Source organism: Rhamphochromis longiceps, linkage group LG7 (genome assembly GCF_057381845.1).
Source record: "Rhamphochromis longiceps isolate RC_006_pf linkage group LG7, R_longiceps_female_GT1.1, whole genome shotgun sequence".
Lineage (NCBI taxonomy): Eukaryota > Metazoa > Chordata > Actinopteri > Cichliformes > Cichlidae > Rhamphochromis > Rhamphochromis longiceps.
In genome coordinates this window covers 49,895,110-49,918,886 of record NC_140563.1, presented here as the reverse complement: position 1 = coordinate 49,918,886, position 23,777 = coordinate 49,895,110, and the positions used below count along the sequence as shown (strand labels likewise).

The window sequence follows — 23,777 nt, the reverse complement described above, 5'->3', positions numbered from 1 at the left end:
GGGGCAGACAGACAGAGACAGAGGGAGAGGCAATACTGTCAGCACTTATTTCCCACTGATTAAACATTCATAAATCAACTTTATCTACAAGACTTTACACTAAACGTATTCTTTCTTCTTGTCTTTTATTCTTTCCCCCACATGTCGTTACGCCTTCTGATGGCTCCATGTCAAACTTGTTCTGCCAGTCGGTAGTACTTCCTCGAAACCTCAGGTCCGCGGTGTCAACCTTAACCTACATGGGCGGAGCTGCCATACCACACCCCACCCTACCCGGGATCAGCGCAGAGCGCACAGTGGATGTTGGCGATAATCTCGCTGACAGGACGGCTGAGCTGACCGGCGCGCGCTCCTCTTCTCAGCTGTCGGTGAAACGCGTTAAATCACAGGCACAGGTCGGTGTCTAAAAGCCCGCTCTCCCGGGAGCCTGCGGCGAAGTCGCTACGGCGGCGGAGACTGAAAAACTTTCGATCCAGGTAAGTCATAAATGCTCTCTATGCATACTATTTATTATCAGGAACAAGTGTGCGTGACGTGGAGGTGACACGGCGCGCTGCCTGCGGAGTTATAAAAAGTGAGTGTAATAGGATTTAGTTCTGGATGAAGACATATTCCCTTGCTGACAGCTGACACGCAGGGGTTGAGATTGTCGTCCTCCCTCCCGGTGTGGGAGGATGATGATGATGATGCGCGGGGTCAGAGGAGTAATGAGGTTTCCTGTGTCTGTTCCATGCTTTATTGGCTTTAAGTCTAGTTAGGAAAAGGTGAGGAAGGCCACTGGCCCTTATAGCCTCAAGCTGATCAACTCAGTACTGGATTACAGTGTTAGTTCCCTGCAGCTCACCGAGTCTTTCCGCATTTAGCAACCCACACTGAGGCTTTATAAAACCACAGCTATTGCGTGCAGATTGATGCTGTGATATAAAGTCCATGTAAGTTTCATCACTTCTGCCGTTTTGGCTTTTTTTGTCACGCATGCTGCAAACCAAGAAGTAAGGATCACAGTTGAAGAGCAAGGGCAGTGCGAGTGTTCCAAGATCCAGCCTGTTCAGTTTAACAGATATCATTTGTGTGTGCATGTTAGGTGCATGTTTGACTGGCTTTATATTAACATCAATAGTAGCTGGTGCTTTTGCGGCAACTGTTGCTATGGAAAAGGTTGTAATTGGCGTCGAAATTAGTGATGACTCACAAAAATTAAGCGCCTTCAGAACCTCTTTTCCAATGCTGTTTTGTAAGGGAATTACATGCTGATACACACTTCTTATAGTTTCCAATTAGGCATTCATTTTGGTCTCCCACCACTTTCCAAGTGCATTCAGCCCAGTTAGTTTATGCTTTTTAATATTTCACAAGATGTCAATATACACCCACTATAAGAAATGCACAAGGCAGCAGATACAATTAAACGCTGTTAGAGCCACCTACATCAAGTCTAAGGCTACGTTCACACTGCAGGTCTTAATGCTCAATTCCGATTTTTTGATCAAATCCGATTTTTTTGTCTCCTCGTTCACACTACAAATAAAATGCGACAGCAAACGCGCTCTAGTGTGAACGCTCAAAGCGGCCCGCATGCGCAAAAGAAGATGTCACACACAACGCACTCTGTTTAGACCAAGAACAAACAGTATTGTTTGACTGATGGCCGTTAATATAAAGACTTCGGACTTTACGTTTCCCAATTTTTGCTTTAAGTTATTTTGTTATTTACATAATAATGTAAATAACCTAATAATGATCCTTATTGCTGTTTAAGAGAGGAGCGGTGCTTCAAAGGATAGTTGCAGATTTCTGTCAGAATCTGCAGATTATACAGTACAAATAAAATGTTTACGTTGTCTTCCCAACAGTTTCACTGACATCTACACTGGATGGCTAGGAAGCGTTCGCGATGTCTTCTCGGGCGCTTCTCTGGCACTGATAATTGGCTTCAGTCTTGTGTCGGTGACGTAAAAGGCGGATTTAATGCGACTTGACCGTTCAAACAGCAGTCGCTTTCTAAAACATCGGATATGTATCGGATTCAGTACCACATACGAAAGTGACCCAGATCGGATTTGAAAATATCGGATTTGCGCCGTTCACACTGTCATAGCATGATCGGATATGGGTCGCATAGGGTCAAAAAAATCGGATTTGATGCGCTTTCGCCTGCAGTGTGAACGTAGCCTTAGATATTTAAGGAGACATTTCACTATCAGAAAATTGTTACAACATTAAAAACATGGAGCTTCAGACCAACTAGATTTGTCATAGAAGCTCACAGGAGACACTCGAAGGAATATTTCTCTTCAAAGACGGCCCTAGTGGTTAATAAATACATGTTATCCCCCTTATCGCACAAACCAAGCAAGGCCGAAGATCAGTGGGATCATTATTGCTGCAGGTAGTGAGGAGTGCGTGGTCTGACGTCCTTAAATCTCTTTTCCTGCAATTGAGTGGCTCAAAAACACAAGCGGTCACAGGATACAGGTTGGCCAAGAAAATGAGGCAAGTATAATTTCACAAGCGGCACCTTATAATGCAACAATGAAGTAAAGCTAAAGAAAAAAAGCTGTTCCTGAAAGAAAGAGGCAACCCATGAGGGATTTTCTCTGTGATCTGTACTTAAGAGTAAAGAGAGAGAGCAGGATCTGTTTTTACTGTTTTGGTTCTGTTTTAGCTGCTTTGCCTTTATTGATATGATAACAGATAAACAATGGACACTGCCACTGGTCTAAGCAGTTATCCTAGCAGCACTCAACAAGCCCAGTTCCGAGTGATGGATTAATGCATCCACAGTCTGTATGTAAAAGAGGATGGAAATAGCCTTTAGCAAAGGCTGTTGTGACACCTCAAGCTGAGCATTTTTGCCATTGCCGTCGTGGTGTTTCAGATTTGAAATTTTAGTATCTGTCTGACAAACAGAGGGACGCTGCACTGCCCGTAGTTACCAGCGTTGAGCACACATTACAGATTGTCCTGCTTTATCCATGGGCTACGGGCTATTTAGACAACAAATTCATTAGGAAAGCGATGACCGAGATTACGGAGCAGGGCTTGTTTTCCCACTTTCCCTTGTTTTTCAATGTCCGCACTTCTTTTTGAAACCAGAACATTGCCCCCTGTTAGCCATTAGAAAGAATGCAAGTTAAAGGCCCCCATCAGGCCCCACACACTGTATTTAAAAAAAAAAACAACAACAACTAAGAGTCTTTATGAGATATTTTAAATGTTTTACACCATTTTATGCACTATGCACCCTGTCTTGAAGTAGGTAAAAGAGCAGCTACTTAGCAGAGCACTTAAGGTGCCCATACCTTAGAATTAGTGGAGCTTAGAAGAAGTTTCAACAGGGAGGCAGCTTGCTGAATCTGGTTTTGGTTAAGATGGCTGGTCATTCTTTGATTAGCTAAGCAGACGTTATGGAAATGTGTCACACAGTCATGTAAATAAGTAATGGAAGAAAAGACAGGACTACAACAAGCTGGGTGGGCTTTTCAGGCCCATCTACGTATCAAAAGTTTTATGCTTTGATTGCTAAGGAGCATTCCAGATTCTCACTGTGCATACGATTTGCCCTCTGGTTGTCATTTAGTCACCTCTAAGTTAATATTGGCTTCAGAAAATGGTGCCTGCCCATTTCATATCACCAATGGTTAGTCGGCCTGTGATGGCTTTAAGTTGCTGAAAATAGGGAATGTGTAGACCCTAGAGCTGGGCGATATGAGATTTTTTTCATATCACGATATGTTTTTTTCATTTCAGGCGATAACGATATCTATCACGATATAAGCCAAATAACTATATTTGTAAGATTTAAATGTGCCGTTGCTCACAAGTAAAATGTGAAATAATCAGCAGCTTGTTTTTATTTAAATATTTATTTCCCATAATAAATTCAACAGGGTAGATGTACTTAAGGAACATGAGACTTTTTCAGATAAATAAAGGCAAATATTGCAAACTACACAAAAGGCAGCCGCTAAAGCGTTTAAGTTTCAAAATAGAACAAACGAAACAGACTAAATTGTCAATTCCACTTAAAAACAAAATATTAATTCTAAAAATAAATCTTAGTTTGTTTAACAGAAGAACAGACAAAACTGACTACCGGTAACTTTTGTCAATATCAAATAAACTGAGAACTAAAAGGAAATTCTCAATCTCTCCTTGTTGTATAGCTGAGCTTTTCAAACAGTTTTAACAGTTACTTTAGTCTGACAAAAGCCGAATGACGAATTAGCGCTTCCAGTCAGAGACTGAGGCTACGTCCACACGTACACGGGTATTTATGAAAACGGAGATTTTCCGTTTTCGTTTTAAAAAATAATCCCGTCCACACATAAAGGCAGAAATGAAGGAAAACGCTGCTATGAACATGCCAAAGCAGCAGGTGGCGCTAGATTCCTAACCGTGCAGAAATGTTGGCCAATCAGAAGTCTAGAAGCCTCAGTGGGAAATAGTAAACGAAGCTGGGGCATAGAAGCAGAACCGAGTCGTATGTGTGGACGGACAGTAACTGTGTGTATATGTAAGCATTTAAACACTGCAGAGAGTAGAATTAACAGTATTGTAGAAATTCATTTCACCGAAACAATAACGTGGCGCACACCTTTGACGCTGCGTTTTCTCCGTTTTTCTAGTCCACACGTAAATGCAAAAACGGAGTTTTTAAAAATCTTCGTTTTCAGTGACCAAAAACGCCGTTTACGTGTGGACGAAAGGTGCAAACGCATAGAAAAATCTGAGTTTTCAAAAATACCTGGGTACGTGTGGACGTAGCGCATGCACCAGTTTATTGTATTTCCAGACTTGCTTTCGGCACAATTTACAGTGCACGCTACTCTGTTTTTTGTCAGACTTGAAATAGCCGAAATACCTTCACACTACGGAACTTCTCTGTCTCTTCCGTTCGACAATCTCTCCGGCGTTGGAACCATCATCTGTTTTCTCTTCGGTAACCTTCGGTCACGCTCGGTTGATTTCTCTAGTCGGCTCACTCTTTTCCTTAATTACCCTGGCGGTAGGGTGGCTGGCTGCTTCCCAAACAAATACACATGTGCGGCTTGGCACTTACACTGTACGTAACAAGTCACGTGAGGTGACGCTGTGGCTGTGATTGGTTCGGCTCTGCGCTACTTAATTTGGATTGGCTGTTCTTTTTTTTTTCTTTTTTTTTAAGAGGACAAGAGCGGCGAGGTCTATCGCGATAGTTTAATTTTTCTATCGAGAAAAGTTATATCGCGATACATATCGTTTTCGTTCTATCGCCCAGCTCTAGTAGACCCCCTAAAGAGCAGTGTTTTCACTAGGAGAGAAGAAGTTCTTCCGCACATGATTGGGCCTTTCTTACTTTTCCAAACCTTCCATTTGGCACATAACACATGGAAAAACACAAAAAGCATAATACGGACTTTGATACATGTGAAAGTTGTTGCACTGACTTTATTCAAGTGATGAATAACCAGATTGGTGGGCTGTGTTTTTCTTTAAAAAGAAAAAGAAGAAGCCAAGCTGTCATTTTAGTGGGATGCCACTATATCCTAGTTACTGTGTAATTTAAGCCCTGCCAGTGTATTCAGTGTTATCGTGAACCTTTTCCACAAGTGCCACAATGACAATAAAAGCCTGGATCCCCAACAGACCTTTCGCTCTGCTGGTTATTTATGGCAAAATATGGACTGAAAACAGCTACCTACAGTACAGTGAACCTTCTTAAACACAAGCACGGGTCAGTGTAATTTGCCAACTGTGTGACTTAAAGTTTGTCCTGACAAGGTCAATTGAAGTGATCAAAGGCCATGTTTTTGTTAACTTCAGAGGTTGTCTTTTTTAGATTTGTTTAATTGCTGTGAAAACTGCTCTGACACAACTTTGCATGTCGTTTTTCTGCTGGTTTCTACCCTTGATTGTTCCTCGAATTCCACTGGAACTAGTGTTCAAACCGGTTTTTACTTCAGTACCAGGAAATGTGTTTGGTCTGTTCCAGTCTGAGCAGGAATGCAATCCGAGTGATTTATGGTATCTTCTTTATATATTCTTCACCCAGACTGTGCAGTAAGTCATGGTCAGAAATACAAACTGTACTGTACAGTTTATTATCCTTTTACAAAGATAATTAACTTTGCGAGCTAGATCATGGCAAACCTGCGGGCTTGTTAAATCGATATCTTCTCAACGATACTGCCCCGAAACGCTCAAATGTATTAGTGCCTCCGCAGACGTGCTTACGCCCCAAGGAGGGGAAATTGTTATTTTCTAAATAAGGACATAAGTGGATGCGTAGTAAATGATTGAAGATATGTTGGGCACTTTGCATGCTCAATCTCTATAACCTTCCAGGAGAGAAAGACAGGTTCCCAGAAACACGTCTCCCATAGCTCAGCTGTGTCGGTCAGGTCTCTTGAGAAAGTGTGACTCTGCATAAGAAAGGAATGTTCTTTATTCATCAGCTGTGCAAAGGTGAGCTGTTGTGCTGTGGAGCTGTTGTACAACCACATCAGACGATGCTTCACTGCTCGCATTTTACCACCTCATCATCCAGCACGTGTACCATGACACTGGAAGACTGCTGACAAACAAAAATCCTGAATGATTTATAATCTCTAGCATGAATCTATTTTCACAGTAACCCGACTGAGTGATTTTGGATATTTTTGTCATGCGTCATCTTTACATTGCGTGTGGAGATCATGCTAAAACCAACAGAAGGTTTATCGGGCATTGATTTCCCAGCTTTTCATTTTATTTCTATTTTTTAGATGAAACCTTATGCACAACAGCAACTCTACCACCTCTCTGCACGTTTGCCTTTTTACCTTAGAGGTCGACAGTAAATGCAGTTACTTATTTACAGATCACGAACAGACATGTCTGGGTTTCATTCTCAAGACGTGCAGCATTTTTTTTTTTTTTGAATGTTACATTACATGTTAGTGACTCGAATGCTGTTTTTTTTCCATAATGCATGATGCAGGTCTCATCATAGTCAGGAATGATATTAATAAGAGGCAAGATGTTAAAAAAGTACTACAGCAAACTTTAAAATTCATAAATGTGGTGGTAAAATCTTTTGTTTGTTTATTGCAAAACACACTTGAGAATCCATACAGTGAGGATTATTCAGTAATATTGAGGGAAGAGCTTCACTCTGTTGGCCAGCACTTTTCCAGCTTGGCAGCTTATTCAGTTTGGACTACTGGTTATGTAAGAAGGCTATATGCAGCAGGAGGCTAATCCAGTGCCTTGATCTTAATGCCAATTATCAGATCATGGTGACGTTAGTAAAATGAAGGCACCATAATAATAATAATTTTTTTTTTTAAGTTAGTAACAAGTTAGTAATACTGTAGGTTAGCATACTACTACACATAATATGACAGCACATGCCCAAGCACACCTGCGCCTTACACCTCAGCACGTTGTTAATGTAGAATTTAGCTGTTGTGAAACACATGCCATTAAAAAACTTGACGTATTTCATGGAAAAAAGGTCAGTCTGTGCCTATGCTTGTCTAGTTTTGTGTTTTTTCACGGCGTGTGTTAGGTTGTCATTCTTAGAAATAGCATGTATGCAATTTTATTGCAGGGCTCTCATGTTTCCACCCACGCTCAGTGTCGGCGCATTAAAGCATGTGCAGCGAAGTACTTCACATCATGTCATGACATGTCAAGGTGACGGCAAACATGCCACGAACATCTAGGAGATCTCTTGAGTCAAGGCGGCACCTTTTAAAACAAACAGCTCAGTTTGGACACTTTGTAATGAAATGGTTATTTTATATTCTTGATTTTAAAAAAGTCTAATCACAGAACAGGGCCTCTGTCCTGTTTTTTATTTTTTCACATGCAAATAAGAAGCAAGTTGCACACTACCCTTACACAAATTTTCTCATTTTTGAATCTCCCTTTTTTCTAGTTTTTCAGAGCTTTGTGTTGAAGAAAAAGTGTTATTTGCATATTTTTGCATATGCTCAGGTTAAACTGCATCAAGTGCTCCCTTAAAAAACACACAAAAAGCACTTCAAGTGTGATCATGCCCCTCTTTATATTTGATCTTTTTCTTGGATGTACTGGTGGTTGGGGGTTGGTCAAAGGATCCTTGCATTTGACAGGTCAAATCCTGGCTTAACAAATGTTCAGGCCCAGCAATGAAAGAAAAGGGAGGCAGCATGTGAGATAACATGTGAGGGAAGTTTTTTTTTTTTTTTTCTGTCAGCCTTATCGCTCATGCAACATTAGCTCTCCCATCTATTTAACCTCTAACTAATACCCCCTGCATCTACCCTACCCCTGCCGTCCAATGGCTTTAGAGATAAAGGGTCGTGCAGAGTAATAACTGATACTACATCAGCACATGCCGAAGCAAATGCAGATTTTCCAGTCATGAGAAGATGAGTCAAGCCAGTTTCCAGCAAGGCAAATCAGCCTCCTGCTGTGTGTGTTGTCGGGGCAAAAGCCCGACCACAGATTATGCAATCAGTTACGCTGTGTGTGCCAGCTGGTAGAGGTAGTCAGAGACAGAGTGGATGCTTTTTTTTTTTAATCCTTAGTGAAACAGCACATTATCCTCTAGAAGGTGTTTCGTCTTTCATCAGTTTTTTACTCTTCGTTTACTCAGATACTTTGTTTACCATTTTGGCTTATGATTCATATTCATAGCAACTGATCGAAATGGTTTCTCAGCATAAACTGATCCAACGTATCCGATATTGGATATTTCTTTACCACTGACTATAACGTTATTTCACCTGTGGTTAAAATCTTTTCACACCGTCTGTTTCTAAATGCGGAGGGCTTTGAACTAATTTTAGCGCTGCATGTAACACTTCACCGTCAAACAGGTTAGTGTCACAATAAGAAACCACACGGGCTGCATGTTCCAGTTTTTGTTTGTCATTCAAGTGTGTTGTAACTCAATACAAGATGTGCAATCAACATTGTGGGTCAACTGATTTGGCAGATCAGACAAGTCCTCCGTCTTCACCTTTCTTTCTTCCTTTCCTTCTCTCGTTTTTTTCAGCCCAACAAGGTTTTGTGGTGCAATGATGACGAAAGTCAGAGAAGTTCTCCTGCTGTTGTTGCTGCCAGCCTTTGTGCCGCACACAGACGGAACGCGTAAGTGTTTTGGCTTGAAACTCAGTCTTAGCACCTTCTTAGGTTTCTGACAATGAGCTAAGATATCCGAGAGGTGTGATCTAGCTGGTTAACACATGAGCCAGATCTGCATAATTAATAAGCACTAAGCAACGCTGAGTTTCATCTGTGGATATTTTTTTTGTTTCATATTACTCTCAACTCACGTTAAAGTTTTATTTCTTTCATCTTCTCATCTAATTTAAAATTTCGCCTTTTTTCATTGCTTAGGCTTGACACACTGTTTAGGATGTAGTCTAGTAAATTCCTATGTTTCCTTGTTTCCATCTAATATCTGTCTTAGGTTATAGTTTACCTGGCAAGCCCACAGAGATCAAATGCCGTTCTCCAGAGAAAGAGACCTTCACATGCTGGTGGAAGCCAGGATCTGATGGGGGCCTGCCTACTACATACGCTCTCTACTATCGGAAAGAAGGGTAAGAAACTCGCGCAGAAGCGCCCAAGCTTGTTATAATTTTACTTCATGTTATCTAGTAGCCACAAACATTGAGTAATAGTTGTTTTTTTAGTTCATTCATATAAACACAGATCATAATATTAGTATATCAGGGCCCTTTACATAATGTATTATAAAGGGAAGTGTAAGCACTTGGCAATTGTTAAAAAAATGATTTTTCATATTAATAAAAAGAAGAGTTCCATCAGTACAGCTGGCACAATGGGATGTTCTTGTTTGTGGTTTTTTAAAAATCAACAATCCAAACGGTGTCAGAGGATAAAGATTGCAAAGTGCTAAGAGGTGCCCGTGAACATGGATTTTTAAATACTTCAAGGTTGATACACATGTACAGAGAAGGAGTGGAATTACTAGCTTATTTAACTACAAAGTGAAAACACAGTTTGTAAACACTGTAAACAATCCAGGCAGGCCTTGGTCATGCAGTGGTTAATAAAGGTGTGATGGGGAATACTATTACGACTGGAGAACACTGGGACACTAAAAATCTACTATGAGTACACCGAGAAGACTGATTGGTAACAGGTGTTTTAGATTAAAACAAGTGATACTAATGAGGGCAAAGCAAACATTGAAAAAGGCAGGAAAACAATCAAAGGAAGTCAAACTGACAGGAATATAAGAAGGCAAAAAAACGACACCCCCTCCCAATAAAATAACAGAGAGAAAAATGAACAAAACTTATATTGTATGTTAGGCTGCATGTGTTGCATGTGAAGAGGCTGATAAAAACTGAGCCACACATTGACAAGAATGATACTGAACTCCTGATATGCAAAGCATATGGCCACATAGTGTCATGGTTTTACTGTGGCTGGACTCAGAGGGAATCAGACAAGTGACATGAAGTTTAAAAGGTTTATGTACAAAGTATACAAAATCAGTACCTGGCTGATGACCTGTGTGGAAGATGACCTCTGTATTCTGGAAAGGTGTGGGGAGATTAACAAAGGGAATTAGCAAAGTCGGGCAGAGAGAATCTGACTGCAGTAGCTCAGATTGTCTTTGAGTGTTTACTTGTCAGCAGTGAAAGTCGGACTGAGAAAGTGGTTATTGGCAGGAATCTGAGGGAGGCTGAGGAGAGTTGTTGGAGAGTGGTCCGGCAGGTGATTTTCAGGTAATTCCTTTTTTTCAGAGGAAGTCATGTAATTAAAACTGTGACTGTGATTACCCAGCAGTGGCTCTTAAACTAAAAAAAAAAAAAAAAAAAGATTGTCAGGGTGAGGTTAGCCTAGCGCTAGCACCCAGGGCCTCGCAAAATGCTTTCCAAGCTTTAGATATGAACTGGAATGGCAAGATGAGTTCTGGTTCAACAGGGTCTGACTCTGTGGAGAATTGACGAGACAAAGCATCAGGTTTCACATTTCAGGAGCCAGGTAGATAAATTATGGTAAAGTTGAAATAAAGCCATACATATAAAGAATAGTTGCCACTTTGCTTGTCTTGAGTCATTTGGAGATAAACTAGGTTTTTATGATCAGTCAATACAATAAATAGTATTTCAGCTCTCACTGGCCAGTGCCTCCACTCCTCTAAAGCTACTTTGATTGCAAGTAACTCTCAGTTGAATACGTCATAGTTTTTTGCTGGAGGCAAGTGCCAAGAAAAGAAGGCATGCGGCTTACCGTCGGCTTCTGTACATTAGCACTGTCCCCACCCGAGAGACCCGCTTCAATAATGAATTGTTTTAACAGATCGGGATGGTTCAGTACAGGTGCAGAGTTAAACCTGTCTTTGATCATTTGAAATGTTTGATCTGCTTCCTACTTCCATTTCATTTAAATGGCCTGGAAAAGGAAGTGAGTCGGTTAATGGTACTGGAGCTTGACTATAATTCCTGATGAAGCAGCATTTAAAGTTTGCAAATCCAAGGAACCGTTGTAGCTGTTTCCAGGATGCGGAGACAGGCCTGTCAATTACAGCTTTCACCTCCGTCTCCAAGAAAAGTCACATGGTTAGCATGAATTCCACATTTTTTGGCCTTAACGAAGAGTTTGTTTTCAAGTAGTCTCTGTAGTACCTGCTTGCAGAGACATGAAGTTCTTCGAGGGTCTCAAGGTATCATCCAAAAAACAAACAAAAAGATGTTTCAAACGTCTCTTAAGACATCATTGACCAGGCCTTAAAGACAGTGGGGGCATTGGTTCAACTAAATGTCATGACCATATATAGTGACCTAATGGAATGTTAAATGCCGTCTTCCATTCATCCTCTTCCCGGACGTGGAACAAATGATAAGCATTACGTTGATCTAATTTTGTGAATGCTGTGGCTCACAGGCTGAGGTGATTAAGGGAAAAGGATACCTATTTTTTACAGTGATTTGATTTAACCCTCATAGTCAATGCAGGGTCGCAGAATCTCTTTTATTTTCTACAAAGAAGAAACCCGCACCCACTGGAGTGGAGAACGGTTGAATGATGCTGCTGTCAAGGGAGTCCTTGATGTATTTATCCATGGCAAGGTGTTTAGGACCGGAAAGATTGTATAGACGGCTTGAGGGAAGAGGCAGGGTGGTAAGATGCAGAGACTGGAAATGGTCCCATTTTCTTGTACACGTTCTCTGACGTGGGTATCGATAAGGTCAGCAAGGGCTATAATTCCTCAAAAAACTTATTGCAAGAGGCCAATTCATCCTTCATTTGCTCATTAAGGGTATCATAGAATGTCCATCTTAGGGCTTTTTTCTCCAACCCTGTCTCAGCCATTACCCTGGACTCAGTAGAACCTCTGCTACAGACTTTGATGCAGGTTGAATACATGTCAAGCTGCTTCTTCCTCATTTAGAGAGTGTTCACAAACTAACTTGAGATTTCTTAATGAATACTGTGTAGGACACAGACTCTATAGGGTTTCATAGTAAATATGCTTTAGTGTATTTGAGTGCCCAGACCCTTAACAGTAGTATTTTGTGAACAATTGTTTGAGAAGGCCCGTGGAGAGCACTGAAACAGTAGTGAGTACCAAAGCAAAAATCCACCCCAGTGACCTGGCTCTCCACCAGATAGTTCAGGTGAGATAGGGATGGCTGTGAAAAGGCAACTGCATCAGGAGAGGGCACACTGACCTGAACCGGAGCTTCCGGGATGGGAGAAGGTGACAGTTTGGAGTGAATTATTTACAGTGCATTACCCATCTGTTCTACCCACTGATGTGTTTCACGTAGCTGCTGAACTATAGATGTTAAAGCCTTCTCATGTTCACCTAATACAGTCTGCTGCGTCCATGGGTTGTCTACATCGTTCTGTCAAGGTTTTACTGTGGCTGGGCCCAGAGAGCAAACTCAGGCAGCTGACATGAAGTTTAAAAGGTTTATTTACAGTCCACAAAATCAGTAAGTGGCTGGTGAATAGCAGGCCGAGAGAGGGGTTGTTGGTAGGCAGACTGGAATCAAAGGACGACTGAGGAGACTTGAAGGAGAGTGGGCAGGCAGGTGATATTCAGGCAAGTCCTTGTTTCCACAGGAAGCCTCAGAATTAGATTTGGTGTACTGTCACTGTCCGGTGGTAGCTCTTGAACTCCAAAAAGGTTGACAGGTGGGTGTCTTGATGAGCTTGCCAAGAATTCCAGATGGACAACACGGAAGTAGACAAGAAGCAGGAATCACTAATCGAAACAGCTGCAAACAAACGTCAAACATAAGGCTCTAATTTACCACCATACAATGGTGGTAAATGGTGGTAAATTTTACCACCATTTACTCTCCACCCATGGGCAGTGGCAGGAGCAATCTGCCCATAACTCAACCTGAGAGCAAAGAGGAAAAGAAAACAGGGAGAACAAGTCTAGCCTGCCTTAAACCTAACAGAGAGAGGAGGGCAAAGTTAACGTTCCTCATATCTTTTACTAAGGCTCTGATTAGCTTAGCATAAAGGCCTGAAGGTGATGCACATCTATTTTGTCACTGCTCCCTGCCAAAAACTAGTCCATCCCTTAACCCTCTATGACATATAGTCCTTTTAGAGGGCTATGACTTTTGAGGTTCTTTTCCAACTATTCCAGTCTTCAATGGCGGATTATTCATCTTCCTTAATATAACACGTAAGCTAACTTACAGTATTTTCTAATACTCAGAGTACAGTAGAGAAGATATGGCAGTGGATAAACCATGGCATGAAGGCACCCAGAGGTTGAAGGCCACTTCCTGCTGGGAAACACTAGATCCTGACATTGATCTAGATGTTACTTTGGGCGATAAGAACTACCTAAACAAATTGGTTTAGGTAGTTGTGGTGGTGGTGGTGGGGGTTTATGTCTTTTGACCGTTTTCACAATAATATAATGCACCATGCTACAGAAATTGTTTTTGAGGTTTAACTGTGAAGCTCCTGAGATCCGAAACGATTTGGATATCATACATTTTTGCAATAGTGAACCACCTGTTTCACCAGCCTGAATATGTACTAAATATGTTAATCAGTAATTTTGTTCTTGCATATATTTTCTTGCACCACAACACAACGGTTTTGTGGGAAATTTCATGAAGAAAATAAAAAGTAAAAGATTTTTCATCACATATTTCACCTGTAAGAGAGACATCTGCAGTGAAATTGGCTGCAAATAAATGCTGCACTTTCACAAACCACAAACCTCGAAGATTCAGCAATTTCCTCTGCTGTGATGAAACTCCATCACTTTGTGATTTTGCTAGGAGAAACATATATTGCCGCTTTCAGTTCGGGAGCTTTTTGCCTCGAGTCAGTGGCTTCCAATCTCTGCTGGTGTTTGGACTGAGAAAAGAAATCTCAGACTGGCTCTTTAAACTACACGAAGAAGCTCTCAGTTCTCCACCGCTCTTGAGATTGTCTCCCTTTAACATCAGCTTTCCTGTTTTGTTCCCCCATACTTGTTGTACTATTGCAAGTGCAGCAGAGGTGTGCCTGTTTGTTTGGTTTGGTATGTGCAGGGGCGGGTTTCACTGCGCACATGTCATGTCTTAATTGTGCAGCTTGCAAACATGTATGTACCCAAAGTTTTCTTTAAGAAACTTAAATTGAATCATCATTATTTTAATTTGATGATCTTGCATTTAATGTTCTGCCTAAAATGCTTTATGGCGCAGATTTATTAGGATAGGTTTTTCCACTTAGTCAGTTTTGCCATGGTAATGGCCTGGTAAATGGCCTGTATTTATATAGCGCTTTTACTAGTCCCTAAGGACCCCAAAGCGCTTTACATATCCAGTCATTCACCCATTCACACACACATTCACACACTGGTGATGGCAAGCTACATTGTAGCCACAGCCACCCTGGGGCGCACTGACAGAGGCCATGGCTTCCTGACACATCACATGTGCTTCTTTCAGTAACTCTATAAATAAATCAAAGTAATACCATTATAATGCTATATTATTGGTGTAGTATTTTGTATTGTTTCTCCTTTTTTGATGTCTTCTTGTATTCAACTTTCAGTTCACTGTGGTGTAGTGTGTAGCAGCAGAACAAATACACTTTGATTAATTGGTTTGTGCAAGTTCTGCTCACCATAGAGATGACATGAGTCACTTTCCCCACGTTTTCTGAAATCAAACCAAAGTTTATTGATTTAATTTATTTTTTCCGTCTCCAGCTCGCATGCATTTGTCGCAGGCAGCTTTACCAGCATTCAGAGGCTCACATATTTTTCCTCATGTTGTCCGCACCTGAACATGTCCCCCGACCAGTCGTCACTAGTTACTGTGACAGCAGCAACAATTTGTTTCCCATGTTCTATATGCAAACACTCCCAGTTGTGTTCATTATGACACCCAGGTCTACTGGGATATGAACCTGCAGTTCAAACAGAAAACAATACCAAAGTTATTTTCTGTGTCTCCTTTAATTAAATACAACATCCTAGCAGCTTGACAGTAAAAAAAAAAAGAAAGAAAAAAGATGGCCTCCACTTATTTTGCAGTCACACTTTCTCACCATCTGTCTCCTCTCGTCACTCTCACACACATGTGCAGTGTCAGGAATAGGGAGGATGTACACTGTTATTTTAATGTGGCTGTGCAAGCACAATGCCAGCGCACACCTGTGATTGCATGCCGCTCCTCTGCCTCTCTTGCAGTTCTAACGTAGTGCACGAGTGTCCTGACTACCACACAGCCGGGAAGAACTCCTGCTTCTTTAACAAGAACGACACCGTCATCTGGGTCAGCTACAACATCACCGTGGTGGCCACCAACGCACTGGGCAAGACCTACTCTGACCCTGTGGATATAGACGTGGTCTACATTGGTGAGGGGACTGGGGGCAGGGGTGGAGGGGTTTTCATAATTTCACCACAGGGATTAAAAAAAGCAGCTCCACAGCTGCTCGGCAGCACACTGCGCTACACTGTGGCAAATGCTCTTGGAGTTTAGTCACCCCCTCCCGTTATGCTGTAACTGCTCACTAAAGGTCACCTTTTAATGTCCACAGTGAAATTTCCTTTGCAGCGATTAAAGGACTAGCTGATGCACGATCTACAAAATCAACTGAAATTAAGTTTAGCATTAACTAATGCTAAATTAAACAAAGTTAAAACATTCTTGTGTTTTGAAATTGTAACAAGAATTTCTTTTACCTCCTTATCATTTATGAGCTTCTAATGTGTTTTTGGTGGGGGCCAGTCACACTTGAGCACATGCACACTTGTTTACTGCAATGGAAAATCTGCTCTCTTTTCTCCTGCTTCAAAAATGCACACTGTCCAGTTATTTTAGACAATCATTTACTTCGCTAACAGAAATAAAGTACTTTAATGCAAGTAATTCAATACTTTAGTAAGAAGTAGTTCCATCCTTCAAAACAAAAAGTATATTCATGAAATATTTAAAATGGGAGAGTAAATTAACAGAGAAGTATTCATCTCGTCCTTGAGCCTCCTAAACTGGAAGTGTGTCGAGTTGTTCTGATCTGCTTATCTTTTTCTTTGTGTTACCTCACAATTGTCAGATATGTGTCTCCACGAGGATAGCGTAAAGCCCAAACAGTGACATTTATCACTACTATATGTCATAATACACACATCGACAAATATGTTGAAGGTCATTCCTGCAATGCTGGTGCTTATCCGCTGGGAGTGTCCTTTTGTTAGCTGTGTAACAGCTGATAATTCACCCTGCAGTGTTTTCACCTGCTGCCGTTCACAAGCCCTGTTGATGCCTATTGGTTTTTTTGTTTGTTTTTTCAGTAATACAATCTTTATTCATTGTTGGATTTGCTGTTGCTCTGTCTTTCTTTCATTCACATTTTCTCTCTTCTGCTCCAGTCAAGCCTCATCCTCCAGAAAAGCTAGAAGTGACAGTAATGAAGGATCAGGGCTGGCCTTTTCTTCGAGTGTCTTGGGAACCACCTCGTAAGGCTGACACCCGCTCTGGTTGGATCACTCTAATCTATGAGCTCCGCGTCAAGTTGGAGGAGGAGGAAAGCGAATGGGAGGTACGTAGGTCTCAGCGCATTTCAGGGTGTGGTATGCTCTTTGAAGTATTTGCCTTTCAAATTTGAAACTTTGTTCTAGGCTGGTGTAAGGGAACTACACGATGTGTTAGTGAAAGGACAGGTTTTTGAACATTTCAAATCTGTATATTGGCAGCCTGACAGACTAACTGATTTGTGTGTTTCTGTTGACTATGTGTGTTTCCAGAATCACGTTGCGGGCCAGCAGAAGATGTTTAACATTTTCAGCCTGCGGTCAGGTGGTACATACCTTATTCAGGTGCGCTGTAAGCCCGATCACGGCTTTTGGAGTGAATGGAGTTCCACTTCCTACGTCAAAGTTCCAGAGTGTAAGACATCCGCCAACTGTCTTTTGCATTAACTAATTATTATATATTGTATAGGATATATTTATTTATTAAAGGAACAGTTTAACATTTTGGAATCTATATTACAGCACTTTCTTGTTGAGAGCTACTCTTATAATCTGAAGCACTCAGTTAGTTTACCTTAGCATGAAGATTAGAAGTTAAAGAAGGAAGCTAATCTGGCTCTTTGCAAAGGAACCGGTTTAACCAATTTAATTATCACTAGAAATCGTATTCCTTCATTGTGGTTTTACTACCTTTTTTTGCAGGATATTTATTTTTCCAAGGGGCCACATGACAAACCGGAACTAGACGGTCGCACCAAAAAGTGGAATTCTGCTCAGTATTATAATATTTATAAGTTTGTTGGTACGGCCCTCCACAACAATCCCAGTTGTCATGCAGCCTCTTGGGAAAAGTATTTGTTTGCCTCGCTTTAGCATGATGTAATGATAATAAACCCAGGAAGAAGAAAAAAAGATGGATACTGCGTTGTTCTGCTGAAGCACCCACACATTGTTATGTTGCGTCTTTCAGATCTCCATCGGGAAAAGTCTGTCTGGATCCTCATTTTAGTCTTTTCTGCCTTCATGTTACTGATCCTCATATGGCTGATACACATGAATAGCCACAGGTAACAATGATCTTCTTAACCACTTTGCTTTGTTAAAATGCTGGTTATTATTTATTTAAATGTATTGTTTCTGTGCAATTTCAGAACGTAATAAGAAAGTACGCCCTCAATCAGATACAAGCTTTTATGTATAAGGACAAAACAACTGTGATGATGTCTTGAAAGGTTAACGCAAACTCATATTAACAACAGCAAATGACAAATGACATGTCCCTTATTTAACAAATATTAAGGCAAAATGCAGAAATTACTGCTTCTATAGAAATTAGGACGGTAAGTAGCAGCCAGCTCCTGATAATCAAATGCAAGTGTGACGAACAGAGGTTTTGTCAGATTTGCTCCACAGTACCACATTTAGTGAAAAATAAACACAGAATTTCAGCACAGGGACCTCATAGCACCTGTCAAACACAGCGGTGAAGGGCTGATGATTTGCGCTTGCTTTGCAGCCATAGGGCCTGGGCATCTTTCAGTCAAGGTCGATCATGAATTCCTCTGTATACCAAAGTATTCACACGTGAGGCCATCTGTCTGACAGCTTGGCTGAATCTAGGTCATGAAACAGGACAATGATCCCAAGCACAGCAGCAAATCTACAGTGGAACGGCTGAAAAAGTGAAATTAAGAATTAAAGTGCTGTAATGGCCCAGTCTCAAAGTCCAGCCAGACCTCAACCTGACTGAAACGCTGTGATGGGACCGTAAAAGAGCTGTGCATAAATGAATACCTGCAAACCTCAGTGAAGAGAAGCAATGCTATAGAGAAGAGGGTGCCAAAATTCCTTCACAGTGAAATGAGAGATTGACAAAGTCCCAAAGAAAACAATTACTTTAAGTTATTGCATTAGTTTTATTTATTTATTTTTTAAATAATTATAGAGTGTAATAAGTCATGAGCTTTGGTCCATCAAAGCTTGCATTTACCTGAGCTTTAAGACCTGCTAAGGACTACATAGTTATTTTTAACACTGTGATATGCAAAACCTTAGAATTGACTGAGGATGTGATTATTTTCACCATGACTGCACTTTGTCATATGTTACATAAGCCCAAAGCACTCTTCACACTTACATTTAGATCCTACGGTAGAATATTATTACTAAAATACTGCAATTACTTAGCTATCAAATTATTTGAAATTCTTTACATTTTCTTATGAGTTGTGGCTGAATTATCCCTTTACCTCAAGAAAAATCAATACTCCACACTGGTGCCCATTTTTCACACTGTTCTGTAAAACCAGACATGGCTAAAGGATATTTCTGTGCAGAGACTTCAGTCCTTCCTTTGTTGTAAAAAAAAAAAACCACAGAATGATCTTATTCACGTGTATAAATTTCCATTAGTAGGAAAGAAAAATCTGATTAAATGTCTCACAGGTAATCAACTATAAATAACTGTATTAGCTCATGCGATAATGTGACCATTCTGGGCTTTGGTAGCATACTGCAAGTAAAATACTGACTATAGTCATCACATCTGTGATATTCAACTGCTGCTAACAAAGCCTTTTGTGTGTCTGTGTGTAAAGTCTGAAGCACTGCATGCTGCCGCCAGTCCCTGGTCCTAAAATCAAAGGCTTTGACAAGCAGCTTCTCAAGGTAAAGGGGTAACATTATGAACACTGTCTCGATGGCTACTTATTCAGACAAAATGTCTATTTGTATAGTGGTCAAAGGAGCTTGCAAAGAAAAGCGTCTGGACTTCTTTAAGTTGCTTGAAGACGTTTCACCTCTCATCCAAGAAGCTTCTTCAGTTCTAAGGTCAAATGGTGGAGAGTCCCAGATATAAACCTTAGTTTTATAGTCTTCAAGCAACTTAAAGAAGTCCAGACGCTTTTCTTTGCAAGCTCCTTTGACTACGATGACCTGGATGACTGAGAACCTTCACAGACATATTTGTATAGTGCTTTCTAATTGCATTGAGTAGTTTTACTCTTTGTGTGCAGAGTGGCAAGTCTGACGAGGTGTTCAGCGCACTGGTGGTGTCTGACTTCCCACCAACCACGTCTAACTATGAGGACTTGCTGGTAGAATACTTAGAAGTGTATGTGCCAGAACAGCAGGAACTGATGGTCGACGAAGGCAAGGATCATGACGGCTGCCTGAAATCCATAGGCTCAGCATCCGACAGTGACTCTGGCCGGGGCAGCTGTGACAGTGACAATCTGTTGATGGATAAGAGTGGCGCGGCAAAAGAGGAACAGCAGCAACAAAATCAGGAGGGAGATCAAATTGGGACGGAGACACAAGGGCCCAAAGAAGCCTGGGAGAAGGAAACGATGCTATGTGCTAATGAAGATGTAGTTAGCCCCGATGCATCAAGTAAGAAGGTTAAGACCTGGCCTTCTGTGTTTTCCCCAGTGACTCCTTACAGCCTAAGCCCACTGGATCCACACAACTCACTTGAGATGCACAAACAGAATTGCCTTTCTGACACCCAGTTTCCTCCGGGCTCCCCATCCTCAGACCACTGCATCAAAAAGGCTCTCCAATCAAGCTACTGGGAGGTCTGCTTTAATAATAATCAACCTTATCCCCAGACAGATGTCCACCAGCAACTCCAGGCCCACAGCGATCGCAACATCTCAGCCATCAATGACGGAAATGCGCCCAGGAATCTGCTGTTGCCCACCCGGATGACTGAGTATGTTGAAGTGCAAAGGGTCAATGAGGAGAATAAGGTGCTTCTCCATCCTATTCCTTCAGGCCATACCCGTGAAGAAGCCTGCTCCTGGGTAGGACATGGAGACAACTACAGCAAAGTGAAAGGGGTAAACAGTGACAATGTGCTGCTGCTCCAGAGAGAGGTGGTGGAAGAAGAGAGCATGGAAATGGCTGGAGCAGCCGAGAGCTGCTACACATCTTCCATCGCTATTAACACTCCTAAGCCAACAACCTGCAGTCACATTGCCCTGCCGGTCCAGGAGGAAAGGGTTCTGGCAGTAAGTGGGTATGTCGACACTGCCACTATGTTCTCCCTGGACACTTAGCAGACATGCCAGCCCAAATTGGCAGTTGTAGAACATTGCAAGAGGCGGGGACTGAAAGATACGAAAAAGCACTAACACTCCTTAAAAAAAAAAAATTGCCAAGATAATGTATATTTATTTTTTTATCTTCTTCATGTCTTTGCTGAGGGCAGAGCAGTAACACACTATTGATTATCAAATAATTGTTATTGAATATCTTGACTAATGCGCTTAATTGAGTTTTGTAATTCTTCTAAAAATCCACGTGGTACTTTATATGAGCATCCTGATTGTACTGGATGTCTATCATGAACCATCCTCTCTGGCACATAAACGTTGTTTTCATCGATCCTATTGATATACCATATAGTAATTGTGATTATCTGTTAAAAACTGCAGAAACCCCGACCTTCTACTTTGTCTCAGTTTTTTGTATGTGAGTGTATTTTCCCTTTTCCTTATAGATACCAACACTACATTTTTAAGCTGCTTTCTCTAAAGCTACAATATGTATAGCATTAAAATTAAAAACAAACACAACAAAACACAGCAAAAGTGAGAATGTACTGCTCTATTTTTTCATTCAGAGAGAATGAGAATGTTTTTCTGTAAATACACCTCCTGCAGTTTTAATCTGCAAAGATATTTAGATTTTTGGAAGGCGGAGTAGTGTTGTATTACTTGGTATGGTAACGTACAACACTGCTCTTTATTCCTGTATGCACAGATGTCTGTATAGCCTACACGTACCTATATAAATATATGTATAGTTTTAACATGAAATGTAAAATCTTTGTGGAAAGTCATGTTTATAACAAAATAAAAAAAAACTCAGTAATGGAATTTTGTTGATTTTTTTTGTGTCCTAATTTGATAATTACATATGTGTAATTATTACTTGGCTGACAACATTAGTAATGAAAATACATGTGGAAAAGTATGCATTTACCCAGCAGCAAGCAGGGGTGGCATGTTGTTTAGAAGCAGCCCAGCATAAGGTGGTATTCAGGCCCCTGGATTGCTTTGCAGAGTACTCATTAATAATTGCAAATATTTACCAAAATGTTATTGCAGTGTGGTGATCCAAGCATTACTACACTGAATTGGTAAAATATCAAAAGATCAAAGAATTTCATACATTTCAATCATAGAAAAGTAAAATCTAATTTTTGTTTAGTTACTAAATACATACTAAGGATCTTCTGTGCTGTTGTACATGCAGTGGTGATCAGTGAGGCTGTGGGATAATCAACGTTTCTTTTTTTTTTTCCAAACTTGCAAAAGAATGAATAACGTGACAAAATAAGCAAGACAAGTGAATTTAAAACGCAAACGAAAAAAGATAATGTAGCCTGTTTGGCGCCCTGGGTGAACACTCCCTCTTGCGCCCCCCCCCCCCCCCCCCCCCCCCCACACACACACACACACACAACATATTAAGGATTGTACATTAACATAAAACTGTTGTACACACACACACATGTGAAGAGAGAGAGAGTTTGCATAGTATGCAAACGGCTACCAAACAGCCATCACAATTTGTCATACAATGAGAACAGGACAAATTGACAATGACTAATTAATATTAAAATCTGTAACATAATGTATTGTTTGGAGTTTAGTCTGTTACTGATGCTATTTTTACCATTTTTTCTTGAAGCAACTGTTACTCACATTATTTCCTTAGGGATTAATAAAGTATTCTGATTGTTTCAGGATGACCTGCCATTATCCAGTGACACATCTGCTTACCTGTATCTTTTGCTCGTTTCTCCTCTTCTTTTCTCTTTTTTCTAAACTGAGGACCTGATGGCTTTGAACTTTTCTTGTCCATCTTCAATTGGTTTTAATTTTGCAGTCCAGTATGAACACAAATCCCCCAACTCGAGGATCACCACAACATAACCTAAAAGACCTACACCTTAGTTCACAGATTCACTTTGGGTGCATTTCTGAGATTTCACACGACCCAGGATTCAAATCATGAATCCATAATGGGCTTGGATTTACAACATTATAAATTAATTGTGCTCTATTTGGAAGCAGCAGCCCCCCCTCCCCTTTCGACAGCTTGTGTGTGAGACTTTAAATCATCAAACTGTAAATTTTAAATTGTTATTGATCCCTTTACCCCGAATCCTAAAGTGTATATTTATTTTCTTACTCTTCTTATATATTTTGTTTGTTCACTTGCACTGCTGTAACTGGAGCCTCGTCGTCTCGTCTCTCTATATACTGGACTGCAGAGATGGGCAGTAACGCGTTACTTGTAACGTGTTACTGTAATCCGATTACTTTTTTCAAGTAACGAGTAAAGTAAGGGATTACTATTGCAAAAACGGTAATTAGATTACCGTTGCTTTCCCGTAGGAACGCTGCGTTACTGCGTTACTAAAACCGTGATTTTTTGTGAGAATGTCTCATGACAGTGACGTAAGCAAGTGCGACGTTGGTGACAACAGCTGTGTGCAGATCAACAACGGACAATATATCGAGTGCGGGAGAGAGTATGAGCGTGCAGCGTTTAAAGCATGGAAGTACTGACCTTACTTTGAGTTTGATTCCATAAAAAGTGACAAAGACATTAGTGTCTGTTGTGTGTGGGAAGAAAACTTCTTTTTACAGCGAAAAACCCCCCCTAACCCTGCGGCACACCTGCACCAGGGTAAACCTCCGCCTACCCTACTCCCTCAGTAATTAGTTACTGATTACTTTTTTCAAGTAACTTGACCAACACTGCTGGACTGTAGCGGAGATGACAATAAAGTTTACTTTGACTTCAGCAGCAAGCAGGCGCACCG

At 40.9% G+C, this 23,777-nt stretch overlaps 1 protein-coding gene across 1 annotated transcript; it reads left to right on the top strand.

Annotated features, from left to right (window-relative positions):
- Positions 1 to 281: 281 nt before the first annotated feature.
- On the top strand, positions 282 to 21,813 carry prlra (prolactin receptor a). The gene is made up of 9 exons (XM_085414075.1): positions 282 to 476; positions 9,008 to 9,102; positions 9,425 to 9,557; positions 15,653 to 15,822; positions 16,838 to 17,007; positions 17,213 to 17,354; positions 17,910 to 18,006; positions 19,537 to 19,606; positions 19,954 to 21,813. The coding sequence occupies exons 2-9, from the start codon at positions 9,030 to 9,032 to the stop codon at positions 20,995 to 20,997; spliced, it is 1,899 nt and encodes a 632-aa protein (XP_085270201.1). The 5' UTR covers positions 282 to 476; positions 9,008 to 9,029; the 3' UTR covers positions 20,998 to 21,813.
- Positions 21,814 to 23,777: the final 1,964 nt, after the last annotated feature.